At 42.6% G+C, this 24796-nt stretch overlaps 1 protein-coding gene across 9 annotated transcripts in view; it reads left to right on the top strand.

The window, feature by feature from the left end:
* The window catches only part of Map2k5 (mitogen-activated protein kinase kinase 5), a 221215-nt gene that overhangs the window by 47890 nt on the left and 148529 nt on the right, over nucleotides 1-24796 (top strand). For all 9 annotated transcript variants that reach the window (XR_007978789.1, XM_052188077.1, XM_052188076.1 and 6 more), the window contains one exon: nucleotides 6106-6170. Coding sequence is in view for 8 of the 9 variants with exons in the window: in XM_052188077.1 (XP_052044037.1) it covers nucleotides 6106-6170 (65 nt within the window). In the remaining variant the exon portion in view is untranslated. The remainder of the gene's footprint in view (nucleotides 1-6105; nucleotides 6171-24796) is intronic.

Below are 24796 nucleotides of genomic sequence, written 5' to 3' on the forward strand. Positions count from 1 at the left end.
AGCATTTACCTACAACTGTTACCATGCAGCACCAAAGGCATGCTTAGACTAAGGCCTGCCCTGTCTCCCTGTGCCTGGCATGTGTGCAGCAGTCTGAACAAAAGCTGAAACATGGGGCCCAGGCCATGTATAGATACATGTTCAGCCTGCTTGCATTCTAGTTACTAATTACAGTTTATGTACAAGTCACTTGTGTTTTTCAACTGTAAAAATGTATTTCAAAATAGACATAAATTAAGAAGTTTTAACTACATTATTCAACCTAGGCAGTGGAGAATAAGTAGCCTGTCATACATTCTTCTTTCCTAAATGAAAAACACTTCATGTTCAGTTGTGTGTGCGCATGCACACAAGCAAGCATGCACTACATCAACATTCTGAAATGCCCCTCGTTTTTCGATGACAAATAGAGCCCCACAAATATCAGAGTAGTGCCAGTTATGAGGCTCTCTGCAGTGGAGATTGGCATAGCAATGGCTTTGACACTTAAATATTGTTTATTACTTTCTCTTGGGAATGTGCTAACCTCACAGTAAACAATGAGGCAGTTTTTTTCTTTTTCTTTTTAAGGGTAAGCTTATATTATGCTTACTTTTGCTCAAAAATAAATCAGTAAAATAAATAAATAAAGATGAATGACAAGGGTATTGCTCCTCCTTACGCTTTCAGAGCACCTGCTTGTCCTGGTCCTCCCTTGGTGCTGTGGAGTAACTCACCAAGGGTGAGATTCCTTTGCAGTAAAGTAGCGGGGCGCCAATGGGGTCGGCGGGCATCGGTAAATCTCAGGGCCAAACACTGACACTGTTTGCTACAGAAGGTGTAAGTCACATTTAACGATACTTGAACACTTGAGTGTACTTTTATTTTAGTGGTTTAAGCTCTCAAGCATTAATAATGATTTGCCTTCTCACTAGCCTCCACTTAGATTTCATAAGGAATTCATATTAATCATTAACAGAAAGGGACATGATTCTTCAAGATAATCAAATATTGACAGGTTAGAAATAGCTTTCTGCCTGGGTTCATTGATATAGGTTATGTGATATAAATATTTATTTCTTTTCTGTCACTCAGAGTAAATGCCACCAATTGATTCAGCATTGATAGAGTGTCAACAGTTCATAAGAAACATTTGACTGGCTTGTGTTTTCCGATTAGTCTCTGCTCTATAAAGTGGGATTTACTAAATCTCCCCAATTGTCTGCTCATAGAGTGTGACGCCTTCTGAAACCATTATTGCTTCGATTTGTGAAGCAAAAGTCTCATGCTAGGACTCAGTTCTGTCATGCCTTTACATATAAAATAGGATTAATTGAGCATTTTTATTTTAATGATTTATAAGCGATGCATACTTATTCTCTTTAACACAGGCAGACAATAAACAAAGAACATATTCTTTGCTAGTCCATAATTAAATTCCATTTCGTTGTCCTCATTAATTTCATTAATATGTTAAATCAAGAACCACTTAAAAGTTTACCTTTAGTCTTTGGTACAGAGCTGTTCTTTTCTTGTTAACACTCTTTGGTGGGAGATTCCAGTTCTCCAGCTTAATAAATAAATGAGAAGATATTCTGGGCCTGCCTTATTTTGACCTCTGAGTCAGCCTCGCTGCAGCAGTTGTGGAGGATGTTTTCCCTACTCAGAGTCCAGTGTGACACTGTCGGCCTCATGTTGGCCCTGGGTTTGAAACTGCCTGGAAAGAACCCAGTGGCTCCATTCGGAGGGTTTATAAAATCACCAGTTGTCGCTCCACAGACCTGTGACTTTTACCTTAGTGTCTCTAAAGTGGTTTCTCTTGCTTTTGTTTTTTGGGTTTGTAGAGTGACTATAATTCCTGCTCCTGGTAAGCCCAGACTAACACTCTTGAGAAGTCATACTGGCCAGTCCCTTTCCTACCATACCTTTGTTGCTTCTAGAACTTCAGATGCCTGTAGAAAACTCCCTAACCTGGGGAGGTTAGGAATCTGCTGTGAAAACTATCTTTAAAAACCCAGTCAACTCCTGAAAGGTGCACTCAGCCCCCTGTGAAGACTGAGGACGAAGCGAAGCTGCCTGTGAATCCGAACCACAGGGTCCCTCTTCCTGTCCAGACAGCGGGCCTCGGAGCCCGCGCTGGCCCCAACCGCGGGGTCCCTCTTCCTGTTCAGACAGCGGGCCCCGGAGCCCTCACTGGCCCCGCTGACTTCTCGCCTGTTTCTCTTTTAAACAGAATGGAGGAACCACCAGCTGTTTGCTTTCCTGTACATGGATGTGGAGTGATTGTGGTTCCTGGGCCTTTTCTCCCTCTTCCCTCATATCTGTTATTTTGTTGCTGCTTTGCATTTTACAGTTAAAACAAGGAAAATCAGTTATAATTAAAAACTAGCATCTTTATCCAGTTAAGAAAAACCAATCTCACATCTGTGCAGTTTGAAAACCATGTGAGGTGTGTGTGAAGAGTAGTGCATGCATGGACACGTGTGGCATTATGCACACATGTAGAAACCAAAGATTGGCTGAAATGTCCTCCTCCATTGCTGACCATTTTATTTTTTGAGTCAGGGTCTCTCTCTCACTGAACAGAGGATTTGCTCTTTTGATTAGCTCGCTGGCTAGGAAACTCTCCAGATCACCTGCCTCTGCCCCTCAGCCCTGAGGTTACAGCTGTATGCCTGCCTCCATGCCCCATTTTCTGTGGGTGCTAAAGACATGAATAAATGAAATTTACTTTGAAAATAGCCTTTCGGTCAGTGGTTCGCCGATCTGTGCGCAGTGACTGTCAGCAGTCAGTGTCCCCACTGCGCCAGAGACAGCTTGCTGATGTTGAACTAGAGAACTGATTGACAAGTTATAAAATGGCCTGGGTTAGATGACCCTAAAGTGCTCTAGAACTATGTGTTATGACACTACCCCAGTCATGCGAACCCCACGGGCTTAGGAATCCTGCCTCCATTCCTTAGCAAACACCTCTCCTGGGCTTCATTTTGAAAAGTTCATTTAATGTACTTATCTAACTATAAGTGACAGAAATGCTATTAGCTGGTTTTTTATAGTTTTATACCATGTATGAAATCTTCAAGCTGTTTTTCTTTAATTCAGTTTATGAACTCTGCTTCAGTAGCTTTTTTTACATGATATGCTGGCCATGTGCCTGCAGTCCCAGACTCAGAGGACTGAGGCTGGGGGGCAGGGGGAACAACAGCCAAAAACCCAAACCAAACAAAGAACCAAAACCAACAGACAAGCAAATAAACAAACAAACAAACCGAAACCCACTTCACCTTTCATGACACTGTCTCCTAAAACAAGCAAATGAAGCTTGTACTTTTAAAAACATTATATGCTGTAACAGAAAAGGAATCTGAGAGAGATGTGTACATAGGTAGTATTTATTTATTGAGACAGGGTCTTAAACTATATAGCCTTGTATAGCCTCTAAGTCACTATGTAGACCAGGCTGGCCCCAAACTCACAGTGATCCTCCTGCCTTTCCCTCCCTCCTCCTGGTACTAAAGGAGTGTCCCACCATGCCTGGTAGTTTTATTTATCTTTGTGTGTATGCCTGTACACCATTTGCGTGCAGTACCCACAGAGGCCAGAAAAGAGAGCATCAGCTTCTTCTGGACCTGGAGGGACAGGTGATCATGGGCCTCCAATCCATGTCCTCTGTAAGAACAGTCAGTGTTCTTAACCATTGAGCTGTCTCTCCAGCCAGTGGTATATTATATTTAATATTATAAAAAGAAAAAGTCAAGAAATACCATCAATTCTTTTGCTGGGCAAAGACTCACATACCTTGAAACAGCATAGATCATTTCATATGGATGTAGTCTTTTAAAGGAACCCACTCTTTGAGCATACAGTTCAGAACCACTTCTATGTTTTATGATCTTGTACAATCTTCCTCATTATCTGGGGGATTCCTTAATTTCATCTTAATTTCTAGCTCTCACTCTTATACACGTGCCACATTGGGTTTACCTCCCTCCACTTCCCACCCACCTCCCTCATGAGGCTCTAAGCTCCTCCCCTATGACATGACCCCATTATTCCTAATGAGGCTGACATGGGGATACTGGCCACTCCTCTTTTGTGAGTACTGTTGTGATCGTAGGTGTAAATGGTCAGAGACACCCACACCTTGCCTCTGCCTGTGGGGAGGACTTGATCCCAATTGTGAGTCCTCACAGAGCCCAGGTTCTCTGTGTTACATGCCTACTTCCCAACTGCCCTTCTGTCTCAGCACCACAAAGTCAGAATTTGTGGACTCTACCAAGTGAAATTCCTCTCTTCTAGAAATTTACTTTGAGCCACAGTGAGAATGTTTCTTGTTAGGCAAGTTAATGGTGCAAATTAGTTTGTTGGAGGCATGTTTAGATTACCTTGAGGAATGCTCTCAGGGAATTGGCTTGGTAGCGGTCCATACCTGCCAGTAGACACTGCTGTTTATGAACCCTTCATCAATCACAGCAGAGCAAGTGGCAGTCCTGCTGGCGCAGCCTCTCAGCTCACTGCCTGGGCTGCTGTTGCTAATGCTGTTGGAAAAAGTGCCATTTAAGTCCAGAGTAATGTGGCTTTCTTTCCTTCATGCTATATCTTTTCTACAGGGTAAAATATCATTTTATTATATTAGTAGTTTAAAGGTCATGGAGAACAGAATTTTCCTCAAATAGCAAAGCAGTTGGCAATTTTTCTGACTTGTCTGCCAGTATTTTTCCACTGACCTTAAATATTGCAATTAGCTGATTGTAAATTGCATCAATCAGGTTGTACAACAATTAAATCTGGTGCTAGATTGACCCTTACACAGGAGTCTGTCGATACTCTTTTAGGAACTGGCAAAATGGCTTGGCAAGGAAGCTGTCGCTTTTGCTTGCACCACACACTTAATTATCACAGTCCTCGGAAGCTTCAGCTGCAGAAATGTATAGAGGAGAGCTAGTTCCCATGACAAATGTAGCCCTTGCTTTCTTCAGTTGGTGGGAGTTTAGAACAGAGAAAATATTTAAAGCTTTACCATAATAATGGTTCAAAAACAAACTATTATTTTCCAAGTGATATTGAATTAAGAACTCCATCCATTTTCTGCCCAATGTGAGGCAGTGCAATTCCCTGGAAATTGATTTTTTTTTTCTTTGAGGGCTTACTTTCCCGGAGCCTTAGCTATATGGAAAACAATACCTTTATTAAATCTACTTGGCGAATAAAGTTGGCAGTTAATTTTTATGAAACTGTGCCAGCCTAAAGAATTACTGAATATATCAAATGGAGTCTGATTAGCCTTAAAATCATTTGATAAATGATTATTTAGGGGGTACTTTAAAGACTTGAAAACATTACTTTGTGGGTGCTAACATAACTTACCTGCCACATACAATTACAAATAAGAGTGGTGTTCTTGGTGTAAGTTTTGTTGAATTAGAAAGCATGGTGTCTTGTACATTAAGTTACAGGAGTGGCATTAGTTGATATTACACACATGCTCTGTGTGTTCTCTGTAAGCCTGTGATTTGCCATTTACCAGTCAGCATCATATGATTTCTACTCAGCTTTTTCTATGTACTAATTTATCATTTGCGAAGAAAAGCTCTTTCTACTCTAGAAAAATGATAAACATTATTTAGTTAGTTTGTTCAATGTTAATTATAGGGTCACCAGAGGAGTTTTGGGGGGGCTGGTTTATTTATTCTGCATGCATGGATTATTCTGTGTGTGTGTGTGTGTGTGTGTGTTTACACGCGAACTGTCCCAAGCTTGGCTTTGGTCCTATGTGTGCGTTGCTGCTTGGCATTAGTTAGTTCTGTGCCATGCTAGAGACCGTTCTCCTATCAGTATCTCTGACCTGACCCTTCTGAGCTATGTTATATCATTCCATTTTGACACCTTTTATCAAACTTTAATGAAATGACCCAGGCAAACAAATTGTCATTAAACTTTCCATCACTTTGTCCCTTGGTATCGTCTTTTATAAATTGGACAGCAAATGTTGTATTGATCCTCTCGTTCTTGCAGCTGAACTTGGAATGACCCAGCCTGCTTGTTGTTTATGGCCCAGAGTTGCTTTCCTTGACATTTCCATCCGCAGCTTGACACCCTTTTTGTGTTTCTTTCTTTCCTGTGGAGATGAATGAACAAGACATCCGGTACCGAGACACCCTTGGTCACGGCAACGGAGGCACGGTCTACAAGTGAGTAGTCATTCTGTCTGAAGTTTTCGTTTACTTCACCAAGTACTGGGGACCCTCATCGCACAGGTTTACACAGCACCACTGCTTAGATTTGATTTCCACATTTGACACCAGAATTCTGCAAGACAGCTTCTATTTTCTTGGGAATTGCCTGAAAATGCATTTATATTGCCTTTTTAATATTTCTGAGTCTGCATCTCTCCTGGGTGGGGGGTTACTAGTCCACCGTTAGCAGGTGTGCCTTTTTACTGGCCTGAAGTTTAGCACGTGTTCTCCTTTGCTCTTTAACACCATTACTGATTATTATTTTTTTGAAACTTGTTCTTACCTTGCGCTGGTCCCTCGCCTGTTTACAGTTATGCCCAGTGGATGCCAAACTTTATAAATGCCATTGCTGTGCCCTGTGCTGACACTGTTATTAGAAAGCTGCTTCCTCCTACACTTCCCTCCCTCTCCTCCCCCACCGCCTGAGAGAAGCCCTACACACACTGATGAATATGTTACGTTAGAAAGTCTCCCAAATTCCAGCTGCAGCACTCTTACCCTAAAGGACTGTTCATTTTCATATTAAAAAATGCTAAGCATAAAAAAACAGCTCTCTCGACAGGGAAGTCCCTCTCACGGCAGTGCAAAGTTTAAACTACATAATGTAATATGTGGCACTTAATAGTCTGCAGTGGTGTATGAAAAATATTCCACTAGGAATTAACAAATCCATCCTCTGTAAGAAAGCCCTCAGGGTAACAGAGCTTTCCACACACACCAGCCCCACACTGCATTGGGTTGTGCTTTGACCGTAGCTACTGTAATATTAAAAATAATTGGGGTTATAAAAGAATTAATTTGTATTCTGATTGGGTCCTCATGAGCCTAGCACATCCTGTGTACTGATGCTGCCCTGGCAGGGAACTTGACACGGAATGAAGAAGTCCTTCAGGTCGTCTGCTCTAGGCACTCCCTCAGGCTCAGTCCCCCAGGTGCAGCCAGAGTGTGAGTCCTCCCCCGAAACATTAAGGTCCTTAAGAACTTAAGCCGGGCTTGGCATCGGGTACCCACCTTCAATCCCCACGCTCGGGAGCCAGAGGCACATGGGTGTTTGTGAGTTCCAGCCCAGCCTGGTCTATATAACAAGTTCCTGGAAAAAGAGAGATGCAGTGAGACCCTGTCTCCCCATCAACAGAAACAAAACAAATAAGCCAACAAAAACGTCTGCAGTTATCCCGGTTGGTCCTCAGGACTTTGGGGCAGTCAGGAGTCAGGAGTCTGAGGTCAGTATGAGCTTAATGATGGGTTAATGGCCAGCATATGCAACTGTGTGTGGCCACGACTCAAAAAAAGAATTGAAAAATGAAACAAAAAACAAAAGAAGAGGATGTATGCTCATCTTTTAGATTATTTTTCCTATAGACAGTTTAATAAAATGAATTGTTGGTCTGAAATTAAGTCCTGCCACAGTTAGAATCAGAGACAAATTTGTTTTGTGGCTGGAATTGAACCCAGGGCTGAGGGTTCTTGGGAGCTATACCTTCAGTACAGATGTTAAAAATTTAATCATCTATATAAGTGTAACATGAAAATAAAAAAGAAGGGACTGTCCAGGGAAGTGTAAATGACCTGCCCGTCTCCCGGAAGGGCGCTTACGACGTGAGATCACACTGCTGTTGTTCCAAAAATATTTTTATTCATGATGAAATATAAAATGTATTAAAGCCATTTTATATAAGTTTTTTAAGACAGGGTTTCACTGTGTAGCTCTGGCTGGCCTTGATCTTGATACTCAGACCAGGATATCCTGGAACTCATAGAGACCCACCTGCCCCAGCCTTCTGAGTGCTGGGATTAAGAGCATGCCCCATCATGCCTTACTTTGTAAGCATTTAATGTGTGGTGTGGTGGCTTTTAATGCACTCTCATTCAGAAGGTGGTGTCAGCCGTGGGACTCTTCTACTCAATACCCTGTCTACCCTCTTACACTTGTTTTTACCTACAAAGCTGGCCTAGAAATCCTCTTTATTGGGACAGGCATGTCCAAGGGACGTTTCAGATGCCTGTACCACAGACCCTTGTAGCTGCATGCCATTGTCAGCTTCTCCTGAGGGTTTCTCATATGAATCTTCAGGGGTCCTATTACCTACACAGTTCTGTTATGTGTATGCTTTGTTTTGAAACTGTATCTTACCACATTGGCCATGGTCCTAAATTCCCTGCAATCCTTTTGCCTTAGCTTCCTGAATACAGATGTGTGTCACTACAGTTGGCCCATGTCTAATTCTTAAGGAGACCGTGAAGACACCGAAAACCACTGTGGTCCGTGGCTGCTCCTCAGTTCTGGGCTTTAGTGTGCAGTGTCCCTGTAATCCTGGCTGCCAGCTCTCCCCAGAGCAGAGCGACAGTCATCAAGAGCTCACAGTCCACTTTACTGAAGTCTCTAAGGAACACTGTTCATTGTGCCGTGATTTGGTTTCTTGCACCAAGTTTACTCTAACAGTGTTTACTATCAAAATTGTGAGGTTTTTTATTTTTTTTTTCAGAAAAAAATGAATATGTTAGGTGCTATGCTACATAAACTAGATGAAGAAAATATTGAAAAATCTAATTGGTAACGAAACTGCCTAATGGGTCTATTTAATTTTTTTCCTTTGGAAGTATAATAAAGCTGCTAAGTGCGTATCAGAAGTCCAGTATTTCAGTCTTGTCGCTTCGCTTGCTGGGACATTGTAAATTTCTAGTGATGTGGTGCCTCGTGGAGCTGCAATGTATCTCATTTAATAGTTGGCACATTTTCATCTTTTCAGTCTGGATACTTTGCTCAACTGGCAGTATGTAAGCTGGCTGTAGACATCTGGACCCAGTGGTAGTGTGGATTCTGTGCCCTGTCCTTTTCTGAGCCATTCTCTGTGTTTTCCTAAGCAGGCAGTTTTAGTTGGTATTTTCTGTATTACTAATTTGAATCATAAAAGAAGTTGAGATTTGAACTACAGCCTAAGTGTAGCAAGATGGCAAGTTTGGGAAAAGAATATGAGTTCATTTTCATTACTCCCTTACCCCAAGGCCTGCCTCTGAGAAACAAGGCTTTTACAGGAAAGACGTGTTTCTTGATTCATAATGTACTTCAAAAATTCTATGATATAGCAGGCAGTATGTGTTGTAGTTAAGTATGCCCCATGTGAGTCAACAATTTGTAGTTTCCTACCTCAGCCTTTCCATCTGTAAAGTGGGGATAATAACAATACCTATCTTTTCAGATTGCTGCACATTTAAATGAGATGATCTACAGAATGCAGAGCCCTCAGCTGGCACCTTCCATGGTGGCTGCTGGTAATGGTAGTACTGACAGTGGACACTGCTTAAACTCTCATTTCCTGCCCTTGTGTGGCCATGGGGAAACAGCTATAAAACCAATCTCAGAGTCATCTTTGGACTCAGTTAGCTTGGAGAGGTCTTTACTATGCTTCATGTTATATTTTTTTCTAATTATCCCACAAATAAAACATTATTATATCCTATTATCACAATATGCTTTTCTGAAAGCTTCACAGTATTGTTCCATGTGTCACAATTTGGTTTTGGGGTGTCCCAGGGTGTCTTGTGTAGTGCCGCTGTGTGCCCCTGGAAGTGAGTGAGCTCCCGTTTGTTTAGTCGCTCATTGGCCTAGCCAGAACTCCAGGCAGCAGCTCCTTGTCTTTCTTTTTCCCTCGGCAGTGCTGGTTCTCAAGGTCACGCCGTACTCCCTTGTCATCTCATCCCAGGAGCAGCGGTACGGACTGAGGGCTGAAATAAGAATGAGGGTGGGGGGCTTTCGGACAAGCTCTGTAATTGCCCCCTCCCCTGTCTCTCCAGCTTCAGCAGCTGCATAATAGGTTTAGAGCATTCACCTAGCAGCAGGGATTCCCAGACTGAGGCTGTCTATGCAATGAGCAGTTCTCTTGTAGGTATTCAGACTTTGATGACTTAGCATCTCCTGACCTAGCCAACTAGTCCTTGTTACCTTCTCCGGGATAGTGTGTGACACTGAAACCCGAGTGGTTAGCAGGCACAGTAGCTCTGGACACACCCTCTGCGTCCAGGGCTACTCAGGGCTTTGGATGGAGCTGCTGGAGCGCAGGCCTCAGAAGTGCAGGATGCTGCAGTCTTGGGGTCACACTGGGCTGCCTGTTAGCTAGGCACCCAGGTCACCAGAGGCTTATCATTTCTGGTTTTCTGTTTGTCTGTTTTCTAATGCAAATTCTTTAAGTTGAGTTTTAGATTGATCATGAGTTCCAGTCTCTAGGTATTAGAAATCAGTAGTGAATTTTCTATATCCAGTTTCTTCCTTGGGTCCAGTGAAGAATCCAGTCTCCATATGGGTAAAATTTTCAGTGATACAATAGGTAGCATATATTTTTCGCAGATGGTGTTTAAAGGATTGAATATTTATCATTGTTTAAGATTTTTATCTAGAGAAAATAAGAAAACTAATTTTCAAAGGGTTGGCTTCTATTGTTTCATTTATTTTAAGTGATACTCAGTAGGCACTGGGCTGGGAACAAACAGTCTTTGGAGGGAGTACCAAAGATCACATGCGTTTCTAAGTCTTCTTTTGCCCCTGTGATATGGCTATAAAACCAACTAAAGTAAATATGTACTTAGAAGCTGGGATTCTAACAGATCATTATAGTAATGAGGTTTATTTATTGAAAAACAGAATCTCTGATGGATTTTTATCTATCTTATCTGATGGATAAAATACACAAGTTACCTAATTAAATGCTGTTTAGTAGGCAAAATATTGTAAAACCAGAGAAGTTCTAAAAACATAACGGAACTGGCCTTGATGGTGAGAATGCCGTCAGTGCTGAGGGCACTGTCCTGATTGGCAGCAGGCCATAGTCATGAGAATGGTCTGTGGTGTCACTGTAAGCCTCTAGAGGAGTGGTTCTCAACCAGTGGGTTGCCACCCCCTTTTGGAGGCTGAATGACCCTTTCATGGAGTCATTATAATTTTACATATCAGATATTTACATTATTATTCCTAACAGCAGAAAACTTACAGTTAGAAAGTAGGAATGAAAATAATTTATGGTTGGGGTCACCACAGCCTGTGGAGCTGTGGTAAGGGTCGCAGCCCTGGGCAGCTTGCAGCGCAGTGATGAAGAGTGTAAGTTGGAGGTGTCTTTCCCAGTGTGTGCACTCTATCATGGCTCCAGAATGGTAAAATTGCCTGAATGCATCCATTGTCGAGTGAGCATTGAGGTTCACTCCAGTCGAATTGCCTATTACTGAAATTATTTATTTAGAACCACATAACACCCCAGAAGCTTTGACTTCCTCTCTCACCAGCCAACCTTCACATGTCAGACAGAAGCAGTGACCCTGCTCCTTCATATTTTCCCCGACCTGTATCTCATATATTAAAAGTAGTTTTTAAATGGTCTTGATATTGACCTGAGAGGCAGGGTGCTTGTTTGATTTATCTTGACCTTAAATTTCCAATGAAATGAAGAGCGTGTTCTTTGCAGCCAAGATCATATTTTAAACAAGCAACAAGACATCCTCCTAATGTAAAATTAAATACTTACATATGGCTGGGTTGCATTATGGTATCACTTGGCAAGCAGGGTTATTAATGTTTTCAGAAAATCAATGAGTATTTGTCAAATAAAATTAATTATGTATGTGTCCCCTCGTCCCTGCCAGCCCTCACGGTTCTGGGTTTGTTTCCTGCACTGTGCTGCTGAGCTGCTCAAGAGCAGCCCTGTGCCCGGCTTGTCTCTGTCCTCTCCCACCATGGCCCAGCCCTCCGTGTACACATGCTCTCCCACCATGGCCCAGCCCTCCGTGTACACGTGCTCTCCCACCATGGCCCAGCTCTCCGTGTACACATGCTCTCCCACCATGGCCCAGCCCTCCGTGTACACGTGCTGTGTACACGTGCTCTCCCACCGTGGCCCAGGCCCCCCGTGTACACGTGCTCTCCCACCGTGGCCCCTGCCCTCCGTGTACACGTGCTCTCCCACCGTGGCCCAGGCCCTCCGTGTACATGTGCTCTCCCACCGTGGCCCCTGCCCTCCGTGTACACGTGCTCTCCCACCGTGGCCCTGGCCCTCCGTGTACACGTGCTCTCCCACCGTGGCCCAGGCCCTCCGCGTACATACGCTCTCCCACCGTGGCCCAGGCCCTCCGTGTACATGTCCTCTCCCACGTGGCCCCTGCCCTCCGCGTACACGCGCTCTCCCACCGTGGCCCCGGCCCTCTGTGTACACGTCTTCTCCCACCGTGGCCCCGGCCTTCCGTGTACACATCCTCTCCCACCGTGGCCCAGGCCCTCCGTGTACATGCGCTCTCCCACCGTGGCCCCGGCCCTCCGTGTACATGTGCTCATATCCATTATGGCAATGATGGATTATTGGCATCTCACCAACATGACAGGGTGTCACAGGTCGCTGAGCAGAGACTTTCAGACTGTGTTTCCACTTGAATTAACTATTATTGAAATAGTTTATAGAGATTGAAGTATTGATCTTCTCCCCTCCCCCCCCAAATGTAGCTTTAGGGAAGGAAGAGGAGGCAGTGGTGTTTTTGAAAGACACTAAATTTCATTTTTAAAAATCTCATTTATTTAGCCTTTTCTTTTTCCTGTTTTATAGCCCCTATAGTTTTATTGCCTGGAAAAGGGTATCTTGGCTTTATTTTTATGACAGTATAATTATACTTCAGAAATGCACTTGATTACTATGGGTAACAAAATTGTTCTACTATATTGGTTTGGCCAATATTGCTATACAAACAACTTTTCAGTCAATTGAGTCTGGTAAAAATCAATACATTACGGTAATATTTCAAGTAAGAATTTGCTGAATCTAAATGTTTTAACACATTCTCTTTCAGGGAAAAATAATTCTGAGATAGCAAGAGATTTTGTAATATTTTATGTTAATGAAATGCTTTGTTTATGGAGAGATTTAAGTCCCCAGTGACAGTGCTTATGCACAGGTTCAGGCTTCACATTAGGATGCCTCCGTTAACAGGCTCAGGAGAAAGGCCGCTCCATTGGAAGGCAGTTCCCTAGCGTGTCCGGTGACATCTGAGTGTGACTCATCCTGTCCTGCAGCATACCCTCTTGGCATTCATGGGGGCATTTTTTTCTGCTGTTAAGTTGACAGAAACATGAGTTCAGAGGACAGATGTGGGCAGGTAAGCAGGCCTGGCAGTGTGCCTCTGTAGACCTTCATTTGTTGACCTGCACGTTCTGAGCATGCATGCCCCACATGTTCTAAGAGATACAAGTCCTGTCCACGGTGGCACAGGATCTCAGGCTAGACCGTGTATCTCTATGTTTGGGCCTCCAGCTGTGGGGTCATGAGCAACAGATTAGGAACAGCCTCATGGAGGATCTGACACTTGGTGGCATTGGCTTTTGCCCACTGTAGAGAAGTAAAAGGGGGCCATGGAGGTAACTGTTGCTGCACTGGGCAGTTTGCTGTGTTCTGAAGGCTAATTGCTTGTCTCCAGTGTCTCCCTGAGTTTTATTTTCTTCCTGAGGTTCTGCCACCATGTGGTCCGTCCTGCAAGATATTCATTCGTGTCTGGGTCATCTTGGTAGCAGTTCTCACAGTACTTGGCATGGTGCCTTGTCTACCTTAATCACCAAGTGTTTTTAGAACCAACTTGCAGGGTCAGGGCCTTCACACAGGGTAAATACAAGGTGTTGGCCATGGTAGGATAGCTCTAGAACCACCTACTATAAGCAGAAAGACAGGGCCATTGCCCAGAACTGCTGAGAAAAGAAGTGTCCCTCAGACCTGAATACAAGCTAACTGCATAGATCCCTCCTGAGTCTGAGAAATCTAATAAAGGGCCTTTAAATGTACTACTAGCAATCATAAATATCTTATGCTAGATCATTTGGTTTTGCTGTTAAAATTTATCCTGGGTTATATATTCATTTATTCAGTGAACAAGTAGTTACTGAGTGTCAGTGTGTGCTAAGACTGTTGTAAACACATGCAGTCAACTAGCAGATAGGACAGTCTAAGGTCCCAAATGAAGGGTCCTTGAAGAAGTAAATGCCAAAGTAAGATGATACTTGTCCTTGCAGTTGTTATGAAGTATGGAGAAGAGGTACCAGAGGAAGATTTAACTGAGGAAATGTTACTTGAGCCGAGACCTGGCAGATAGTCATGAGAAAATCAAGGAGAAGAATCTCCCAGAAAGAAGAACCACTCAAACCAAAGCCCTGTGATAGGCACAGAGATTTCACACCTAAGCCAGTATAGGTGGAACAGAGAACTCTCTGGGAGATTGGACAGATGGGTAGAAACTGGTCATAGCAGGTCTGTGGACCTGGTGAAGAGGCCCCCATGGTTTCCTGCTTTTTTAAGAGCGAGGAAGAGCGGGCGGGTCAGGGTGGGGTGGGGTAAAGTGGCAAGCCCAAAGCCTAGAGCACAGCTCAGGTGGTTCACCACGGACCCATACCCAGGTGCTCCTCCAGCCAGTTTCACTCTATGACATTTATTCCCTGATTTTTAAAATTTTAATGAAAAATTAAAATAAAATATTAATGCAAATGCTTTATTAATGTGAAATAGAAATTAATGTATATCAATGGTGAACTATGTCCGGTGGCTAGTTTTAGAAGCTCTTTAATTTCTTGGCCACAGTTACAATGGTCTCTATTTATCCCATAGGATTTAGTAATTGAATCCCTAGATTAATTATTTGGTTGTACAAATGGAGGTGGCACATTTCTTGACTCCTAAGATATACTAAAATTTTAAGTCTATTTTGCAGTAGTTGACATGTTAGAAAATTATAGTCTCTTTGTTGGCATATCACACAAGTAAATATTTGTAAACCACAGCGTCTAGGGCCTTTACTTAAATTGCTTTTTTGGAAAATAATTCACTGGAAAGTCCAAAAGGCATTTACTGTGTATAACTTTGGGCCACCTTTTCCCTTTGCTATGTTTGGCTATTTTAATGTAAGAGACCATGTTCCTGTTACATTTCTGCTTTTCTGGCTCTGTTATACATCGTAACATGGGATGGGAGGAAGTTACTAAACTAGGCGGGTAGCAGTGAGGGCTGGGTTATAAATGTTAAGCTTAAAGTGATTTTGTTTGTTTGTTCTAGTATTAATTTGCTTTTTCGGTGCAGTTTAGTATAATATCCTCCTGACCATAAAACGTCCATAGCTTTCCCTGCCAGTTTATTGTATGCCAGCAAAGTATTTGGTGTTCCACTCAGAGCAAAGAACGTGGTTTTGTTTTGTGAATTCACATAATAAAATTAAAACAATGTTCGGACAAAATTAGAACTTGCTTCCAGGCACAATCAATATAACACTTTAGCCAGCTTTTGTATTTAGAAAATACAAATACGTCCACCCTCAAATACCCTGGTTCTGTTCTAGCCTGTAGCCACAGAAAGGATCAGGGTGCTCAGTGAGAAAATGTAAAGGTTTGATTAAATCATAATTAAGTTTTTGAAATGGTTAGTTAGCTAAGAACTCTGAATAAGACATGTCTTTAGATTATTTCAACAACAAAAAGTATAGCAAATGAAACTTTATAGTGTGGCTGCAAATGAAACACAATCTCAGAATGGCTAGCCACGTGCTGTGAGCTAAATTTGTATATACTACTTATTTCTTCCCTTTTAACTTTTTTAAAAAGGTAATTCTTAGTGAATGCTTGCAGAACAAGGCATCTGGGGTTACTGACTGAAAGGGCCAATCAGAAGCGTCTCTTCAACTTAAGAAGCACAAACAAAAACAGTTCAAGGTCCTCCTACCTGCCTCTGCAGCCAGGGCCAGAGTTAATTGGACTTTATTGGCCCTCACCCGGATGTTGGAAATGACTGAGCACAGTAAGGCTCCATCCTCAATTGACTGCAGACAAGCTACAACCCTGAGGGCTCAGAGCAACTCACCCCTCAAACCTAGGCCTTATTGTTATTTCTTAGTCTCTTCTAAGTGCCTTTCCATTTAGGAGCCTCAGATTAGCAGAGTAAGCTGAAGGGTTTGTGCCCGCCTTTTCAGGGGCAACCACAGGACTTGGTTATTGTCATTTTTTGTATAGGCTCATGTTTCATACTGATGGCCTATGCCAAGTACACAGTTTCCCATCGTTCCTCCTTCCTAGAAAACTGAGCTCTTTGAAGGAGTAGATGGAGCCAATGTCAGCCCTGTTGATGCTGACCTCTGACCCCTAGACATTTCATATGGTTCCTTGCTAATTGTATCTATAGTGGGTTTTCATTGTTGTGACTTGGTGAGTAATCCTTCTCTGGAATGATGTTAGTGCTTGGGCTTTCTGATCTTTATGAGGCAGTTTGTCTCATCCTCACCACTACCACCACCACCACCATATTACCCTCTCCTTTCCGTCCTTCCACGGACCTGGCTTTGAAAATGTGTGTGGCCAAGTTATGCTGTGCTGTCCTAAATGGATTCAAGATTACAACCTTCTCTTGACTTATCTCTGAGGACTCTGTAGAGCAAAATGTTACCTAGTTCTTCAAGGAGAACAGTCTTACACAATTTATATGTTGTTAGAAGTCACTAAATATACAATAAAAAGTATGCCATGTTCTCTAAAGACAGCAGCACAGAGCCTGTGCTGGGGGCATGGGAGCACCCCTCATCCCGTCTTGCTTGGTTGAAGGTAGTGTAGGTCTGGTGGCAGTTTGTGTTCCTTTTTATATTAAAGTAACAAGTCTCTCCTGGTTTATTTTGATCTGGTCATGATGTGTCCATTCCACAAAGTCTGTTATGCACAAAAGTGCACAAAATGAAGATAAAGTGCCTCTCTGCAGCCTGACAAACGCCATTCCTTTGCGGAGTGGTAGCTGCAGTGGAAGTAAATAAATGAAGGGACAGCAATCCCAGCCTGGTTGATGGAACTGTTCAATTAAAGCACAGGCATTTACATGGTGTAATTTCCCTAAATTGCCAATGAGCCCCTTTAGACACAACCAGTGTTCAAATTGATTTCAGCATTGATTTTGGCTGAAGCTGATAAATTTCTGCTTGTTAGTTAAAGTAATTTTGCAGAAGACTTTGTACTGCAGTATTGAAGTGTTCATTTAGCTGATGGTTAAAAGAGGAGTTATTTACAGAGGCCTGTACTGTTGTTCTGAGATGGGACAATTCCCCAATCATCTTTTACTTTTAATTTTTTAGGCTTCAGTATACCAATCAATAGGTGATTGAAACTGATTAAAACTTATCCAACCAGCTGCCTATGGCGGTTTAATTAGAAGCCAGTTGATTCTTAAATTAAACGTCTTGTTTTCATCGCATTGTTTCCATCTTCCAGAAGAGTGAGGGCTAACCGTGCTGAAAACCTAAAACTGCTTCATTACGATAGCTCATGAATGTGAATCTGCCCAAGAACAGCTCCTCCACAATCCAAAGGGTGCACAGGCTCTCGGAGAGCAGGAGAATGGCTTTGTTTTTAGGTAAGATGTAGTCCATAGCGTGGTGCAAACAAAGGGCCATCTGTCTGTGACCTGTCACTGCACAACAGTGAGCACTGGGGCTCAGGTTACAGTAGGTGTGAAGGGGCCATCAGAATAGTCAGTGAGTCTCTGGCTCTGACACTCAGATGGAATATTTCTCATTCAGTTTTGAGGTCTCAAGTAAAACAAGTGTCATTAGATAGTAAACAGGTATCTTCACATAAGCCCATGTTGACTTCCAGCAATTGTGAGCAGGATTACAGGAGAGATTTTAGCCATCCCCCACCTCCTTCACTTCCCCACACTCATTTTATCTAGTATTAGACAGTTCTGGGTTTGTAATGAAAACAGGTTGATATTTCTGTCATAAGGGACATATTGCATCTGGCACTACAGGGAAGGGAATAAATGGCTCACTTTTCAGAGGTGCACTTACTCTTTGACCCACTCGGGTACTATTTAGTGTTCTAGAAGAGGTCATTTAGTAAATTGCACCCCAGTGGCCTGAAAAAGTTAATGCAACCCTGAAAGTGAGCCGTTCGATCGATTTCTCCTATTGCTTTTTAAAAATCAGCACCAACCATATCCAGGGTGCCTGGAAGTCTGTTGGAAAGGGGCTTCGAAGCGACCAGTTCACACTCACGTAGAGCTTGGTCTGGCTTCCGAGGGCCCAGATCCACTTCCTACTCTGGTGTTTATCAAACAGAAATTTGAAGCTACCATTAAACTCACCACACCTTGACTCCTTGACCACAGAATGACTGACGAAGACACCTCCCTGACAGGTTTGCGTCCAAAGCAAATAGCCTCTCTGTATAAAAATATTTCCTAGCCAGACTTCTCTCTGATGCTCCCCACGCCCAGCTCCTAATGCCCTCAGACCTGGCTGCTCTCAGCTGTGGTCAGAGAAGCTTAGTTGCCAAGTGGGCAGCAGACAATGGAGAGATGCACGACTGACCAGAGTCCTAAGAATGAGAGACCGACCAAGTGCTCAGCCCCGATGGGACTCCTGTCTGTCAGTGCATGGGAGGAGTGCCATGAGGTAAGGCTTCTGAGCATGACGTGGCCATTGTGATCCTAACTCACAGCGGCTGTGGTCACCAGCACACGGGCAAGCTAGCAAAACCTCTGGCATGAATGAGCTGGGGTAGGCGATCTCCAGGCATACTGAGGGGTTATTGGCAGGAGTGAGTTGCTCATTCTTTTTGGAGGATGTATTCACCAATAGGCTTCCCATGCTGCAGTGCTCAGCACTACACCCAGGCACATATGAGCAGCAAATTTAACTGGACTTTGGGGGTTATTTAAAACAAAAAGACATGAAGATTAAAGGTGAGAAACAGGAGTACATATAGTGATATTCATAAACATGTATGAAATTCTCAAAATAAGGAAAACTTTAGAAATTCTTAACGCACGCATTAGAAACCATACACAACTGATGCTTTGGACTTTATATGGAACTTACATGTTCAAGGCTTGTTCAGCTGGTTAATCCTCAGATGTTTCTCCCACATGCGTTGCTCAGCCACTCAACTTCCTTCTGGGTGTGATGTCTCTTGCCTTCGCTTTGTTCACTGCCTTCTCTCAGAACCTTTGATGGAGAGTTCACTGTGACGGGAGCTTCCACTATCTCAAAGGTATTTAGGCCATATATTAAAAGACATTACTCTAGTTAATGTGGAAAGTGTTAACGGCTGGAAGCAGGCTGTTCCAGCTTACGGAAGAAATATGGAAGCCTAACCGCATTAACTCCGAGGGAGGTCTGAGAGGAACGGGGCATCTCACTCAACTCCAGAGAGGAGCCACCGTGAAGCTGTTTTCACCTCTCTGTGGCTGAATCTTTTTAACCCAGCCAAGTTGCTTGTGTCTTAGATTGGGTTGATTTTGAGGCCCATGTTTGGTTTGGTCCATAAACAGTTGTAGGAGTTGCTCAACCACAGATCACTGTACAGTCGGTCGTCAAGCTTCCACAGTGGGCTTTTAGGCAGAAGGCAGGTCGGCATAGCCCATGATTTGAAGCTTCTCTACAGCTGCCTTTGGCTTTGGATTTTGTGTTGTAACAACAGTCAGCACTTGGCTAATGTCTTTATCTATTGTGGAAGGCAAAAACTGTCAGCATGCATTTCCTGAAAACTGTTGGATTATTTGTCTCTCCCTGTGAATGGCTATGGCTGTTTCAGTGTGTGACAGAACTCCTTAAACTTCTCCAGCTGACTGTTACTCCCATATTCCAAAGACAAGGATCAAGCATTGAGACAGCATTTTCATTGGCTGTCCCCACAGCTACTTTGCATATAGTTGCTGGAGATGTCATTGCAATTCAAAGATGACTTAAGAGAGTCCATTTAATAATTGAGTCTGAATTCGCTACTTCTTAACTTTCTGTGCCACTAAGAATAAAAAGTTGCCTAAAGTGGATTACTAAGTAAATCCACTGGTTTGTCTTCTTCCAATCAAACTTTTTGTTAAATTCCTTCTGTTTTCTCTTTGATCTTATCTTCTGGCATACAGCCCTGATCTGATGTATATCCTGGGAAGCACTAGGGCTGAGAAAAGAAAGGCAGATATCCAGGATACCTGTCGCCTGAAGAACAAAGAACCTGCTTTATTGTTCTGGAGAGTTACCTCTGTCTCTGCAGCTGGCCTTGTAATTTTTGCTTATTATTTTTAAATAAGCTTTTTCTCTTTCTGGGTCCCCCACCTGTCTGGGCCCTCTGAGGCCCAGAAAGCAAAATAAGTACCTTCTGCTTACGAAAGCTTCCCCATCTGCTTCCTGTTTTCTGCCTATGACCAGAGGATTTTCTCAGTCCAGGAGAAATTTCCAACAACTGATAGCTGTCTCTAAATAATTCACAGGGTGATCCACCTGCTTTTCACTAACTGCAGGATGCTATGTGAGAAGCAGAACTCCTGTTGGTTTATGAAAGAAGCAGCCCTGCCCTCATAGGACAGTGACAGTAGAGTCACTCGGGTGTGTCCCTCTGTCTCTGTGACTTGGTCTATGCATGGGATTACTCTTGAGGGCTTTCTCCAAGACTGGAGGAAATATCAATGCAGAGGTGTTTTCGTGCTCATTTTGGTTGAGTATTTGCTGATTCATTGATTGATGTTTATAGCACCACGTGAGTCATGCTCAAATACAAAGTGTTGATAGCAGGTTGTGGATCACCCTGTCTTAAATTTCCCTCTGGTGTCATAGTCACCAGAGAAGCTAGATACTATCCAGAATAAATGGATAGTATCTTTTTGCACATGAGTTAAAGTAACTTTGTTGGACTTACATTCAGAAATTCACACACAGGAAGTGCTGTAGAACGCAGATGTCTGCTTTCCTTACGTAAGCCTGCATGGGCTTTGGGAAATGAGTGTTCAGCTTTAGGCTATTTATTTTGCAACCAGGAGTCATCTGGGACAACTCACATTTTTGTGATTCTTGTAGAATGTGAAATTTTTAGCATAAACAATTTCAGTAAACACTGTAAGATACAGATGCAATTGGTCTCGTATGTGACATGGACTTGAATGGTAGTCCAGATGCAGAATTGGGAACACAGGTTGTTTCTCTGTATGTCCTGGTGGGCAGGACTTTTTAACATTTTGTTTTCAAACTTTTCTTCTCCTCACTTAAAGATTATTGGAGAATTAAAAAAATATATATGTGTGTGAATGTTTTGCCTGAATGTGTGCCTGTGTACCACATGTATGCCTGCTGTTTATTTTATTTTATTTTATTTTGGTTTTTTCGAGACAGGGTTTCTCTGTGTAGCCTTGGCTGTCCTGGAACTCACTCTGTAGACCAGGCTGGCCTCGAACTCGGAAATCCACCTACCTCTGCCTCCTGAGTGCTGGGATTAAAGGCGTGCGCCACCACACCTGGCTATGCCTGCTGTTTAAAGAGGCCAGTAGAGGGCATCAAATTCCCTGAAACTGGAGTTACAGGCAATTTTAAGTGTTGGGAATGGAACCTGAGTACTCTGGAAGAGCACACTGTGCTCCTACTGGCTGAGCCATCTCTCCAGTCTGGGGTGATTATTGTCAAGGTAGATTCTCACTGGGACTTAGATGAAGGTGAGCCCACATATCACCTCCCTTCTAAGCTGCACTGGACTCTAAGGTTTGAAAGACCAAGCAGTAGAATCCCATGCACTGGTCCCCAAATATTGCCTTTGTGGTCAGCCATGTTTCCTGTCCTCTTCTAAGTCCTTGTCATTAGGACAGATATAACACTAGTGTTTGTGGCCTCTAGGGTCTGTTGTGAGCTTATCGGAAGATTCTTCTCATGTCCTTGGCTACTTGTTTTCCCTCCCTGGCCTTGGTTTAGATAGGAAGCTGATCTCCTTCACCCCTACCTTCTGTGTCCCTCAGCTCAAGTCCCCTCACCCCTTGCTAGGGACATTTCTCCGCTCACCCTCAGTTTCTAACTCCTTGTCCAGCAGCTACTGTGCTTTCTGCTTCCATCTGTACCTTCTATAATCTGGAGTAAAGGCCAGAGACCAAGTGACATGACACAGCCCAGCTTAGGCTCCTGTCTCTCACTTAACCTGTTGTTCATTGTTTCACACACATTTCTCCCCTGGGCCTTCACACTTGCTCCATTGCTTGGACAAATGATATGTGAAGATGTGAGCGGTGACTGGGACTAAGGCTGTCTAGAGTGTTTGGAGGGGGATAGAGAACAGTTAACTTTATACTTTGCTAAGTTCACTTTGATTTAAAAAAAAAAAATGGTCTACCTGACAAGAATGCAGTAAGCAGACTTCAGGAGAAAGGTAAAAACAAATGAAGAAAATGGTGGGAGAAATCCCAAATATATCATTAGTTACAACAGACACAAAGAAAGATTGCCGCTTAATAGATTAATTAGATTGCGTTTTTAAAAAGTGTAGCTGTTTGCTAGTTTAGATTAATTTAGAAGAAATTCCTAAAACACAAAGCCACAAAGATACACTAAAGTTGAAAGAAAACGATGGGAAACATCAGACAGAAGCAGTAATTCCAACAAAACCTTCTCTCTTAAGAGCATATACATTGATGTATAACAAACTTAAAAGAAAAATAATTACTATGCATAAGAAGGAACTGCTATATGATGCTGTAAGAAAAACAGACTGACTTAGCACCCATAAGCTAATATGTAATTAATAACATAATCGAAATACATGAAGCAAAATCTTATACAATTACCCAGAACATTTGATAAATACACACAGTGGGAGAATGTCTCAACAGTCAACAATTGATCGATCAGATAAAATTAGTCTGTAAAAGACTTTTTAATTCCTTTTATTCATTGTTAAGCGAGACTGTTTGTCTATACAAGTACCACATGAATGCAGCTGCCTGAAGAGGCCAGAAGAGTACATCATCCCTGGGAGCTGGAGTGGCCCGTGGTTGTGATCCACCCAATGTGGGTGCTGGGAACGAAACCCAGGACCTCTGCAAGAGCAGGGAGTGCTCACCCACTGAATCCTCCTGCCAGCCTGATATGGAAGATCCTAACATCCCACGCAGAGTGTGAATCTTCCCACCTCAAAAGATCTGGATTAAAAGTGGATCTTCCCACTTCTAATGATTTAATTAAGAAAAAAATCCCTCACAGGTTTCTCATATTCAAACATTTACATCAGGCTATTATACCTTGTGCCATCCACAGGTATCTGTATTGTGTGTTCAGTTTTACAGGGGACTAGTCCCCAAAGGCCAAGTGGAGCATGCAGGGAGAAGAGCTAAGAAACGCCTCATACAAATGCTTCCTCCCTTCTCTCTTTGGAACAGGTAATTACTGTGGCAACAGCAAACTAATTTGAAGCGTTAGCTGTTAATTAAGACATTGCAGAGGTGTATAGTTGTCTTTTGGTGTAACCAGAGCCTCCATTCAGACTTCATTAATCACTTTACAGTTAATGTGCTGAGGAAGGTCAAGACAGTTGAGATGTACTATCTGCTGAAAGTAAACAAAGTCTTCCTCCAGGTGGGACGCTGTTCACAGGCTTGAGGAGTTGGCTTGGCTTGGGCTGCTGCTGCCTTAGCCATCCATTTCTCCCTGATGATTAGATGTGGACTCGGCCCTGTCCGCAGACTGTAAGCCCAGCCATAAGGCATCTGTATTGCTCGAAATGAAACCCAGACTTCTCATGGATGAATTAGCGTGCGTCATAATTAAATCATCAACTCTCCCTTTTAATTCACTTGGAAATGGGAGACCTTTCTTTTGGGAAAGAGATCAGCTTTCTTGACAAGCTAATTAAGTTGCCAAACTGCCCAGTGAGGTATATGTGCTTTTATCGCTGCAGCTGCTCTCGGAAGTCCACGTGTCGCCTCTTGTTCAAAGTACGACACTGCCCTTCCCACAGCGGCCACTCATTTCTCTTTATATGTTAGTCCTTGGCTAGTGTTCTGATACTCAGGGTTTTAAAAAGTTGACGTTTGAAGCATCTGCGGTATACCGGTTGAAATACTGTTCTTATGTAATCGTACCTATTGAATTATTTATATTTACATGGAAAGGAAAGGGCATCTAAATTCTTCACACAGATTTTAAAGAGCACATTCCAATGATTTCTGCAGCCACTGGAGAAAATTGGTCTCTACCAGTGTGCTGCAAAGTTTGAATATATCACAAATCAAACTGTGTCCTGACCTGTAGATTTGCTTTATAAAAGTCTCATTTACATAGATGGTAAATAATAATTTTTCATAAAATCCAGGATAATATATGGGCTCCATTTGTAAAATGTTGTATCCTTTTATACAAAGCCTAAAAGGTTTCATTTATTTTTTAAGTGTGTGTGTGTGTATTTGTATGTATATGTATGTGTATGTGTGTATGTGTATGTGTATGTATATATGTGTGTGTGTGTGTATGTATGTATTGTATATGTGTATGTACATCTACTTTCCTAATTTTGACTGTAGACTCGTAACTAAACCATTTATATAAATCAGTTGATTTCAAAACATTTGTTGGTGCTAGATGTGGTGGTGCACATCCCCAGTCCTGTTAATATTTCTTAGCCTAGGTTATGACCTACTTCAGTGTAGCTGGGTGTCTTAATTACTTTTCTAATGCTGTGAAAAAGGACCAAAGCAGCTTTAAAAATAAAGTGATTTTAGACAATTAAAGTCCATGATGGTGGAGCAAAGATACGGTGATAGGAACAGCTGAGAGCTTACTTACATCTTTAT

Source organism: Apodemus sylvaticus, chromosome 7, assembly GCF_947179515.1.
Source record: "Apodemus sylvaticus chromosome 7, mApoSyl1.1, whole genome shotgun sequence".
NCBI classification, from domain to species: domain Eukaryota; kingdom Metazoa; phylum Chordata; class Mammalia; order Rodentia; family Muridae; genus Apodemus; species Apodemus sylvaticus.